The sequence below is a fragment of the Spea bombifrons genome, chromosome 3 (assembly GCF_027358695.1).
Source record: "Spea bombifrons isolate aSpeBom1 chromosome 3, aSpeBom1.2.pri, whole genome shotgun sequence".
In the NCBI taxonomy this organism is placed as follows: Eukaryota; Metazoa; Chordata; class Amphibia; order Anura; family Pelobatidae; genus Spea; species Spea bombifrons.
Genome location: NC_071089.1, coordinates 70,927,653 through 70,940,186, shown reverse-complemented (window position 1 = coordinate 70,940,186; position 12,534 = coordinate 70,927,653). Strand labels below are relative to the sequence as shown.

The 12,534-nt window shown below is 36.4% G+C and overlaps 1 protein-coding gene across 1 annotated transcript in view; it reads left to right on the top strand.

The window, feature by feature from the left end:
- BCKDHB (branched chain keto acid dehydrogenase E1 subunit beta) overlaps positions 1–11,811 on the top strand; it is an 86,120-nt gene extending 74,309 nt beyond the window's left edge. The window contains exons 10-11 of the mRNA XM_053458758.1: positions 9,278–9,437; positions 11,791–11,811. Coding sequence (XP_053314733.1) covers positions 9,278–9,418 — 141 coding nt within the window. The 3' untranslated portion in view covers positions 9,419–9,437; positions 11,791–11,811. The remainder of the gene's footprint in view (positions 1–9,277; positions 9,438–11,790) is intronic.
- The last annotated feature ends 723 nt before the right edge of the window (positions 11,812–12,534 follow it).

The following is a 12,534-nucleotide window of genomic DNA, read 5'->3' as shown; positions in this document are numbered from 1 at the left end:
GCATATACTGCTTTCATATTTCCTGATCACAATTAATATTCCAATAATTTTCTCTCCATCCATAAATATTTCAGTATTATAAAGGTAGCACAATTTGTTTATTAATAAATCCTAGCTATAAAGCCTATTTTAAACTACTTGTATGCATAAGAAACACACCAAACTTACGGTGTGTGCTTGTTTTTTGTATATTAATACTTTTTAGTTACAGTTGCAAACTCCAAACAAATGCAAATTATGCAACTTTGTGGGCGGCATAACAAATGTACAACAAATATAACAGAAAAACCCATTCTTTATTGTTGACTTATATAGCGTCTTCCTATTCTGCAGCGCCGTATATTGGGCAAACAGAACATAACTAGTGCATAACATAATAACTTTGACTTGCATAAACACAAATATTTTCAGTGTAATCCTTCGCAGAATCCTAATCCAGTTTTGTGAAATTTCTGAAATTTGATATAAATGTATATTAAAGTATTAAAATATTTATACATATACTATAAGATATAAATAGTTTATGCACTCCAAACTAAATACAAGATGTGCTTGTAAATATTAAGGGTAACTAATCAGCAGCTCCCCTGTTGCTTATATGGTACGCAGCCTGCAGTGTTCATATTGGAGCTGACTTGAACGCCTGTCATCATTCTGCGGGTGAACGACTGTGGGTACAGTCTGCACCCGTTTCCATGCCTGGGGTTGCACGTACATGTATGTGTACCATAGCTACATATGATTAAAATGAAAAGGATCTTGTTGGCTTACTAACGCTAAGTTTACTGCTTGTATACGAACTAATGGTAGCAATCACTTAACAAACCTTTACAATATAAAGGACCTACCCGTTGCGCCAAGGCCTCTCTATCTGCCTTTGATTGTTCTTCTCAGCCTTTAAAGCTCTGCTGCTCCGGATCCCACTGTGCTATAAAATGTACACAAAACTCCTCGTAGCAGCAATAAGGGAGTAAAATGAAACCGAGCTAGTGACTCATTCTAAGATCCTATGCTATATTTTTAGCTTCACTTTTTTAATAGATCAAGTTTTGACCAAAAAAAATCTGTATTAACAGGATATTCTTCACTGAGAATGAATAAACTTGAGAATTAATACCAAAAAAATGTTAATCCTGTAATTTAATGTTGAACAGCCAAAATTCTGGAACACATGGTCCATATTTTTATTGGGTATAAACAAGTCACATTTTCTAAATGTAATAAAAAGAATGTCTGTATTACAAATTAAACTTAGTTTCCTCTTGATCTAAAAAGCACCAGATATATTTGTTAATAGAGTGTATTGTTAAGACAAAATATAAAGTTTTGACTATTTCCCCTCATACCTGGAAACTTTCTACCCAAAGCTTCCCCTCTTTTGGTAGGAGTGGTTTTGTGAGATAGTTGGGCCAGCTGCATGAGGGGTGGGGCTAGATGATAGGTGGGTGTGGAGTAGGAGGGGCTAGGCATGGTCAAACACCACAACCCATGCCCAATGAAAGAGGAAACTGAACTGGAGACTCCGGGTCAAACTCTGAGAATTCTCAGATGTGGTCATCTTCTGGCGCAACTTCAGGCCTTAAGTGCCTGTTTTGCCACAGCACCTGCTATCCAAGATTTGACCTTAATTCCAGCGTACATGACTGTTTTGAATTATCTGAAGACTGTCAGATTAAAACTGTTGCTAACTATATTGCACATTACTGGCAGGGATTTAAGAAGCAAAGTTGGATGAGACTTTGTTGAATATTTTGTATGCTTTCTCTGAAGCATGGTCAAAGCATACATAATCCAATCATCAAAACTATGCTTATTAATCAAAATGCTTTCAAGAGCGAAATGGAGGAAGAAAATGGTTTCTATTAAAATATTCTTTGCGGCTCATACATCTTTATAAGTTTGTGTTATATCAACAGTGATCTTAAGTGCCAATTTAAAATCAGGCACGTTGAACTCCTAAAAAATTATATTCCATATCTTTGCAGATATATTTTTTTGCTACATTTCATTCACTGTGTTTGGTGTATCTTTCTATTTAGTGGTTATAATTGTTCTCCTGTGTGCATTGTGACCTCTTTACAGAAACTTATGAGAAACCATGGCAAGCGAATGAAAAGACTACTGGGTAATCTGCGGATTTGCCCTGGAGGAGTGCTGGCTTGAGGGGCTTTATTACCTTCACCTGCACCCTCTGCAAACCAACTATTTCCTTACTTCTAATGCTCATCACACAATACTAACACTGTGCATATAGTGCTGGTGTGTGTATGAATGTATGTGTGTTTATGCATGTATATATATAGTCGGCAGTAAGTTACAATACACAATAGTACTATGTAATTTTTTTTAAATAAGTAGATTTTTGTGATGCTGATTTCTACACTATGTACTAGCATTTGGTTTAGTTAACTGTCTTCAGTACACACTCCTACGGACAGACAGAGTGCGATAAATCTCAGGGCCTATGTGTTCAATGGAGCTCAAGGTTTTCGGCTAAGTTTGAGGTTGCGCACTTGCATTCCTATTACTTAGGAACAGGCTTTTACCTGGCCAAAAAATATATCAAGAGCACTTGATTATTTGAAATAATTGTTTTAGAGTGCAACATACCTGAAGAAAAAAGTATGTAAACTGCACGTGTGCCCTTTCTTTCAGGATGGTAATGAGATTTCACCATGTATAGGCAGTCTACCTGGAATGTTTAATTTGATTAATATGATTTGACTCTTTGCTTGCTGTATATGAGTTCCTGGAATCATATGGAGAGTGAAGTGCCACTGGGTTTTCCTTTAAGTATATTTTACTCTGGCCACGTCTTACTTTGAGGCACCAGGAACAATCTTCAAACTGAAATATATCTTGAGAACATAACCTCTTACACATTTCTTTGAGTCTTAAACCCTGGGCAAGCAAATGGCTTCAGGGTGTTGTGTGCCATTCTAATTTAGTTTAACATTTGAGAACATGGTCCCAGTCTGCACTTAACCAACCATAAGATAACATAGAAAGGAAAACACAATTCACATAATACAATGGATTTTTATACATCAAATAAATGGAAGTAAAAGTTGTATTGAAGCCTGTATAGCATGACTGAGAAACTCTTTCATCTTTGGCTCTGCTTGGGAAAAAACAGTCATCTGGAACCTTATTTGGTTTATTAGCCCATTTTTATTTTAATTTATAATCCTAAAATATGGCCAGTCTGGTGCCTCATTTCTACCAGATGTGTCAGTATGACTATCCGACTTAGATTGCGATAAAGCAATTTTTTTTATTTCTTATTAGCTTTTGTATAGGGGTAAAAGGTATTTCACACAGTGCTATTGCTGCTATTTTATTGTAGTGAAGTTAAGCTTTTAATATGTATTCATTCTTTAACTGTAGTTGAATAGATTTATTGTATTCTTATAGTTCACTTTTCTATGCAACATTAAACTGCTGTATTTGTGTTAGCAACCAAAAGAATCGGCTTGTCACCACCTTAAGCATAGACACATTACGAATTACAAGAGCTGTTAATGTCCTTCAGAGATGGTAAAGAATATTCTCTTGTATCAAGTTAAAAGAAGAAAATGTCCATTTGGGAACAGCAGAACCGTTTTGTTTTTTCAGGTGCGGAATTCTTGTTTGGGCTATGACGATTACCCAAAAAACAAAATGTATTATACTTGCAGCAAGTTTTTATGAAATACTAAAATATATGCTTAAGTAACCATACTATTGTTGTTTGTTTCCAACAATCTCTTGTGTATTAAGTTAAACGTGACTGGACGTATATGTAACACATTTCAGTTATAATTTTTTTTAAAAAAAATAATGTAAGCCTGTATGTCTTTAACCCCTTCAGGACCGGGATTTTGATACTAACGTGTCGCTAAAGGACCAGAGCCGTTTTTGTGTTTTTGCCATGTCTTTCTTCAACTGTAATTTCTCTCTTATCAATTGGTGCACCCACACAAATCATATATTGTTTTTTTCAGCACAAGTAGGGCTTTCATTTGAAACCATATTAAGCTGGGTAGTACATTGTTGTGTTTGAAATAAACTGGAAAAAGTGGGGAAAAAATGAAAAAAAAGCATTTTTTTACAGTTTTGTATACATACAAATTGTACACACATTGAACCAATGGGAAAAAATTATCCCAAATATATTCATTAAGTTGTCCTGATTTGGAAACCACCCAACATGGCCAGGATTTTTATCTATTTTGACCAGTATAGGGCAAATATTGCAAGGCATGCATTACGTTTTTGAAATGTAATTTTTTTCAAATTTGGCATGGTAGTCTAATAACTGCAATAGTTGTCACAGATACTGATTATCCCCCCAAAATTATATGTTTATGAACAGTAGATAAGTCAAGGTGTACAACTAGGGTCATTTTGACACTTTTCAAATAGGGATTTTATCGCCAATTGCTGCCAAATTTTGAGGTATTTTTATATTTTTTTGGTTTTTTTTGCATTTGTTGCAATGTTGCTTTAGATTTTATATTATATTTTGTATAGAATATGTGCAACTGCAGAACAAAACACCAAATTGCGTTCACCAACATCCCCCGGTTCCAACAAGGCCTCACATGCATGGTTCATGCATTTTTTGAGGAAGCTATGAGGGCAAAACTGGAACATGCGCATTTTCCTTTTCAAATTTGGAATTTTCAGAAATTGGTTTGCTGAGCCCATATCCCATTTGGGACATTTTGGAAGCCCCCCACTGTAAATTACCCCATAAAAGTATATATTTATGAACAGTAGACAAGTCAAGGTGTTCAACTAGGGTAGTTTTGACAGTTTTCAGCCAGCCATTTCTTCACTGATGTCTGCCAAACTTCACAGGGAAATTATTTGATTGCATTTTTAACGCATACATTTCAATGTTGCACTGAATTTCTTGCACAGCATAAGTGCAACAGTGGAAGAAAACACCACATTTTGTTCACCAACATCCCATGAGTCCAACAAGGCCTCACATGCATGGTTCATGCATTTTTTGAGGAAGCTATGAGGGCAAAACTGGAACATGTGCATTTACATTTTTTTAAATATTTTTTTTTATCAGATTACTTGTAAGTGACAGGTTTAGGCAGCTGACATCAATCAGGGAGACCGATCAATAATCAGCGACTTAAAATGTCACCGACAAGTGATCAGGTAATAATTATGATTTTTTTATTTATTAATAATTTGTGTTTTTTCATAATTAACCTAGATGACCCCTCTCTCTTTGTAGAGCAGGGTCATCCATGGGCTGCCATAATGATCCGATCACTCCTTTTGGCCAGGAGCGATCTGATCAGCCCAGCCCAGCATTTGACCTGGAAGCACCCTGGACTTTCAGGTCAGTGCTGTTATTTTTTTTAATTATTATTATTTTATTAATTATTTATTTATTTATATATTTTTTATTTTTTTTTATTTTTCTTTATTATAATTTTTTTTTTTTTAACTCTTTCAATGCTGATGCTCCATTGAAGCACAGCATTGACTGATATTTAGTCCCCACAAGCTTGTGGGGACTAATATTAACCCCTGCAATGCTGCGATGGGGGGGTCATACACAATCGCAGCATTGAAGGGGTTAATTGAGGAAGAGGGGGGGTAGGGGTTAACTGAGCAAGGGAGGGGGTGGGGGGGCTGGTCTCCACACTCATGTGGAGACCAAAGAACCCTGTCTCCCTGTCCCTGAAGCTGCCTCTGGCAGCTGGGACACAATCTCCAATAGACTGGAGATTGTAGGGGAGGAGTCTCTCTGATCAGTCCTACAGGACTGATCAGAGGACTTCTGGGGGGTCATTTTTGCTGTTGCTGGTCTGCCTGGGCTTCCAGGCAGACCACCAGTAGCAGAGCCCCCTACAAAACGGCAATTAACCCCTTCAATGCCGCGATCGCGGCATTGAATGCCGCGATCGCGGCATTGAAGGGGTTAACGCTGCACTGACGCTCTCATGGAGCGATCAGGCAGCAGGGGGGTGTTGGATCAGGTCCCCACACTTGTGTGGGGACCCATTCAACACCCCCCCCCTTCCCTGAAGCTGCCTGTGGCAGCTGAAACCGCGATTGCAGATTTTTCTGCAATCGCTGTTTCTGCCTACAAAATCACTCCGTGGGAGTGATCGTAGGCTTGGGGGCGGGTTTAGACAGGCTGTGCTGTCTGCCCAGGAGTCCTGGGCAGACGGCAGCAGCAGCGCCTCCACGATCACCGCGATTGTGGTGATGTGGGGGCGTTTTTTGGAGGAGACGTACCTGGTACGTCCCGGTCTACCGGTGACTGTTAACCAGGAAGTACCAGGTACGTCCCGGTACGGAAGGGGTTAAAAGAGCAATTTCTCTGTTTTTATATAATTAATTATTTGTATCAGGTAATTTGAGCATTTATTTTTAGGGCAACAGTCTTCCTTTTAATACAGTACTTATTGAATATCAAATAACTGTATTGTACTGTATTTCCCCATGTATAAGACGCTTAATTTTGGGGCCCGAAATTTGAAAAAAAACGTATTACATAAAGTTATTAACTCAAGTTTTATTCATCATAAAACTCATACTCATCATCCTCATCATCCTCATCACTCCCACCCATTAACTGCCCCTAAATTAACCCTAAAGACCCCATCAACCATAACTGCCTCTAAATTAACCCTAAAGACCCCATCAACCATAACTGCCCCTAAATTAACCCGTAAGACCACATTAACCATAACTACCCCTAAATTAACCCTAAAGACCCCATCAACCATAACTGCCCCTAAATTAAACCCTAACTCCCCTAACTTTCAGCAGCCCAAATATAAATTTTATACTTACTGTTAGATGAGTTGCTGAGCAGTGTGGATGCTATAAGGAAAGGGGGTGGGGCCAATCATCAGTGTGACTGCAGGGAGGGACTAGGAAGCAGAAGGGGGGCAATGGTCAGTGTTACTGCAGGAAGGGAAGTAGTAACTGCAACTTTCTTCCTTGTGATTTATACTAACTTATTTAAACAGGGAATCTTTATTTTTTAGTTCTAAAGTCCAAATAATTAAACAAAATGATAGGCAAAGCACAGGGTTGTCTTTAGGCAGGGTCCTGCCCAACATCCTGAAGCACAACTTTGTTCCAGTCCTGACTGGCATATGTTGTTAGATCCACTACTCTCAAACTTACTGAGGCCATGGACATGAGAAGAGAAAGGCCTACTTGCCCCTTTCTAAGGTCAGAGGATCCCCTAAAATCATAAGGACATCGCTGACAAAGCAAATATTTAATACCTGCTTGCTGCATTATTTTTTTTTTAATTTTGTTCACTCTGATTTCTAAATGGTTTTATATTTTAATGTTTTATTTTGTTAGACATTTGATGCACATCAGTCAGTTCCGCATACTTGCTAAGTTTTGGTATGTTCCTTCTGTGCATTTCTTGCTCCATTTCCATTACAACTTGGAATCGTGCCCATAACCATTAAAGAGGCATATTTGAGAATGAGCTTTAACATTAAACAGTTAAAAGCAATTTTCATTTTCTAAGCTACTTTCATGTAATTCCTTCCTCGCATAGTTTGTTCAGATTCAGTCCTACTATCTGACTCTTGTCCAGAATACAAGCTATGATTTTTTTCGGCATATGTGAACAGGATTAGTTATTCAAAATGTTTAGTATAAACAGCTGATCGAATGACACTTATGTAAACCGTTTGGTTAAAGATCTTGGGCTCAGATTCAATATTTAGACGTTTTCCTTTCTAGTGTGTTTTTCTTAAGTGTCCAAAAATATTTCAGTAGATGACTTGTTTGTTAACACGTTTGAAAATATATGGAAATCATATGATGGCAACTCCTTTTTTTTTTTTTGCAACATATGAAATCATGGATAATGAAACCAATTCTAGCTTTTGCATATTCTAGCAAGTATGTCAGAAATCGTGATTAATGCTTAGTACAACATGTAGATATGGTATTGTAAAAAAGCTGGTCTGATAACTAGTAGGGAACTTGTGAAATCCGAGCATTCTTTCCTATTCTGCCTATATAGGAGTGGGTAAAATAAGAAATATGAACAAAAATGACTATTTTCTCAGATTGAAGAAATTAATAAGGACTGTTAAGCAGTGGGTTTTTATTTTTTTTCTATTTTAATTAGATCAGTTCCGATGTGGTATTTAACAACGAACAGTGTTACACAAAAGGAAAAAAATATTTAGACATTCCCCATGTTGCTGCGGGCATTTTGCATGTGGATGTGTATGCATGGTAGTGAGGGGCCTCTAGCATAGCAAAAATGTGAAAGACAAATACGTTGGTCCATTAAACAGGGAATGTCTCCATTCATCCATCATCTGTTTTATTGATTCATTCTTGTGCCTAGACTTTTCCAATTATGTTATAAATATAAAAATACTTTAATGATACAATGGCTTATTATCTTTCAGCCCGTTTATTTCATAGAAACATCTGATGTTTTCTGCAGTGTTCATAATAAAGCACATCCAAGCTTCTTATTTTATTTAGGCTATTAAGCCATTACAAAACGCAGACTTTCCTGTAACATCCTGTGGTACACATATTAAGTAAAAATAATTGCGTAGTCATTTTTATGTAAAGCAAAGGAAACGTGCATGTTTAAAAAATGTGAGCAATGCTATATGTTTGCATGTGTGCAGCTGTATAGTAAAATTAATAAGTTTACTTTAGTTAGCTTTATGTTAACCAGACACATAAACATTATGTTAACAGGAAAATAGTGGCTAATTATTGAATTAAATTGAATCAGCTACTTTTTGGTGTCAAAATCCTAAATCGTAGCCCTTCATCAGGAATTACTATAGGATCTTCACAAGTATAAAAGAGGACGAATATTTCAGGGGAAGATACATGTTATGGCACAAGGTCATAATGGGGTCAAAGATAAGTAGATTGAGAGGTAGTCGAAATATACATACTATGAAATTCATGATACATTGACGACTAAAGTTTCAGAAAAACTTTAAACACAGCCTCATGTCATTCTGTATACCTTGAATAAAGTTTCCTAAAATACGGAAAAAAATGAAATTAAGCCAGAAATTCAGCAGTTGCAACAGCAGAAAATGTATTTGTTTGAATTGCAGTGGATTTTTATCTTGCAAGAGGTTTTGTTTGTTTATAAAGCTTCTAATTTAATGTTGCGATAATGGCTTTCCAGCTGTGCATCCTTTTGATGATGAATATTCTTATCAATGGTATTTGTGTAGTTACCATGGAACCAATTAAGTATTTGTCAGTCCTAATGCTGAGTCTTACTCTGTTTTACCTGCAGGAAGAGTGCTTCTTGAATCTTGAAGCTCCAATAGCCAGAGTCTGTGGCTATGACACCCCATTCCCTCACATTTTCGAACCTTTCTATATTCCTGACAAGTGGAAATGCTTTGACGCACTACGAAAAATGATAAACTACTGATTGGGGGATGGTTTTCTAAGTAAGTATTTTAATACTATTTTTTTATTGGCGGAAGAAGATTGTTTCATTGCTTGCTATTAAAAGTCCACTGCTGTTTCTGATGTCCTATAAAGTGGTGTATTTAGTTTTTGTGCTTCCCTAGGTCTGACTAAACATACACCCCCTACTTAATTTTCCCCACCCCTTCATGCCCAGGCCACACCTTTCTTTATATTGAGTGTGGATACTGAGTTTTTATTATTTTTATTATTTTAAGATAATTTTTAACAAAATTCCTGAAAAAAATTTTAAATGTTAATTATACAAGAATGAACACAGACAATCAAATCGTTTGAATTGGCAGATACCATTTGCACCATACATACAAGACAGTGCCAGTGTACATATCAACACATCCAGTCTTTTATTTGTAATGGTTGCTAAACATAATGGGAACTGTAGTCTACAGCAGCTGGATTGTCATGTAAGCCATTAGGGTTGTCACCTTTTCTTAAACAAAATAAATACTGGCCATAGTCACAGGTCATGATGATGCCATATTTGTTCCCAAGCAGCTTATTAGCAGTGCCCCCTTTGTCCCCAAACTGCTTCCCAGTGCCAACTTTGTCTCCAGCTTGCAAGCTTAACTTGCTTGTGGTTACTAGTTTTGCCTGCTCTATCATCTTTGTGGATAGCGCCGCTCATAAAAATTATTGACCAGACGGGTTCATTTCAATTAAGTTTGGGTTGGACGCCCTTACCTGCCTGAAGAAGAATTTAATCTGTCCGCTCGGTAATTTCTGTGGGCAGCACCGCTCAAGAATGGAAGATATTTGTTACTTAGATTGTGCTTCTATTTTGTGTACGCACATAATATGTACACTGGTGCGTTATTCTGATTTTATTGTTTTGTGCAGCATTATTTATTGCCCCCTTCATGAAAGAGGACATGAAGTAACTTACATATGCAATGTAGAACCTTAAATATTGTGCTTGTTTAAAGGGACCGTGCATGTCTGAAGGATAAAGGGTTTTATATTCTGCCACAAACAACTCTCAGAAAAAAGTACAAAGAAACTAAAAATATAAATTACGTGTTTAAAATATATTTAATCCGTAAAATGCTTCTCTTTTTTTTAGTACTTTTTATAGCAACACCATGTCAAAGACCCATTCCTTATTAGATATCCAACTATATACAGTAATTCCAACATACAATGTACTGAACTGTGATGCATTCTTCTTCCATGTGTATGCCTCAGACATACTGTCCACAAAATAGAAGCTGGAATGCTTATTCTTTTCTTTTACAAAACATAGGCAATACATTTTACCTGTGGTAATGTGTATTCATTGACACTTAGAGCAAAAAGAACACAAGTCTTGTCGCTACCGTACAATGTGTTTTTATTTCTTTTTTCATGCTTCCTCCACTTAAATTCATGTTCTGTCTTCCTCCTGTTGTGTTGCCAAAATATATTGATTTATTTTCTTTCACTCAAGGGCTGGAATTGATTTGCAACCCATTTTTCCATCCTTGGTTACCAACATAATGTATAACCTTTATATTGGGCTTGTGCTGAAGCTAAGGAAGCATTGTTTTCATTAAAAATAGTTTTACATATATATATAATTTCAAGATCATATGATGTGACTTTCAAATGTTAATATCCTATTTGGGGAAAATCATATACAGTTAAATACATTTTCTTGTTGGTATAAGTTTCATTTTGGGATGGCTTTGGGAGCAGGAATAAAAAATCATGGAGCAAACCTCACATTCAATGAAATAGCTTAACACTTGTCCGTATCTGAGAATGAAATATAATGTCAAATACAACTCTGAGGAAATCTTACAATTATAATAAGTTAGGCCCTTTTCCTCTGCCGTGCTTCTTCTGAGCAGTTCTTGAGTAAGTTCGCCCACTTGCAGTAGGTGGATCAACCTTAGAACCTGGCTGTGAGGATACACGTGTGATGGGTTATTGGGATGTAGGAAACTACACCAGGGCCATCTGACATGATTTGGCATGAGATGGCCCTGGTAGTGAATTTTTATACACTGCATACTATCCCTAATTGTATATTTTGTAATATGTCTTACTTATACAAAAACTGAGTTTCATGTAGTAGGGTTCATGGTGTATTTTGTACTCTTAGACACCATTAAAGAGTTAATATCGATATATAATAGTTATTAAGCTACTCTTCTCTTACTTCCTGTTCTTCAAACTTTAAAGTTGAAATGTCCTTTCTTCCTTATAGATAAAATTGCACCTAAGTTGAAAGACTGATACAGCTAAAATAACCCTATTCATCTAATAGAAAAATAATGGTGAAACTTTTTACTTGAATGTAGTAATTTACTGCTTCTCTTTTTATATTTTTTGCAGAACTTAAAAGCACATGAAGACTGTGTGAACCTGCAAGTGACTCATAATAAAACTTATTGGATAACTCTCCTACAGCAACAAATACCACAGTCAGGACTACACAAACGTTATAATACCTGCAAAAGAAAACTTGATTTTGTCAAGTTGAGGAGTTCTTCATTCCGTAAAGTTTTTTTTGAAAACATATATCTAGACACTTAATAAATTTCATTATAACTTATTTTGTAGTATGTTTCTTTTTTTTCTTTCATGTTTGTTTATCATGTTATTTAGTTCATAATAGTGGACTTGAAATATACTGGGTCTGTAACAGTACGTACTGACAGTAGGTCATTTTTGTTTACTGTCCTCTCGATTAGCCATTGACGGTACCATTTTTACAAAATGTTTGTGATTTGTTTTTTTACAAACGTACATTTACATCTGTTGTGTCAGCTAATTTGGAGATGTTTATTACCTCAGGGAAACTTATATCTGCGCCTGACATACAGGAGAACTAAATGAACATTGAATAAAGCACAGTATCTACACATGGTATGATGGAACACCCTGGTTTTCACTTTCACAGGAATATAATTGTACTGCATTAGCAGTATATAAAGCAGAGGCGCAAACCTAGTAAAAGATGGTTCTGTGGCTGAGTGAATTGCAATAGATCACAAACTGAAGGCCTAAGTATCTGCCTGTGCTGGACATTGCTCCGTTTATAGTTATTTAGATATGGTATATTGTGAACTGCTCTTG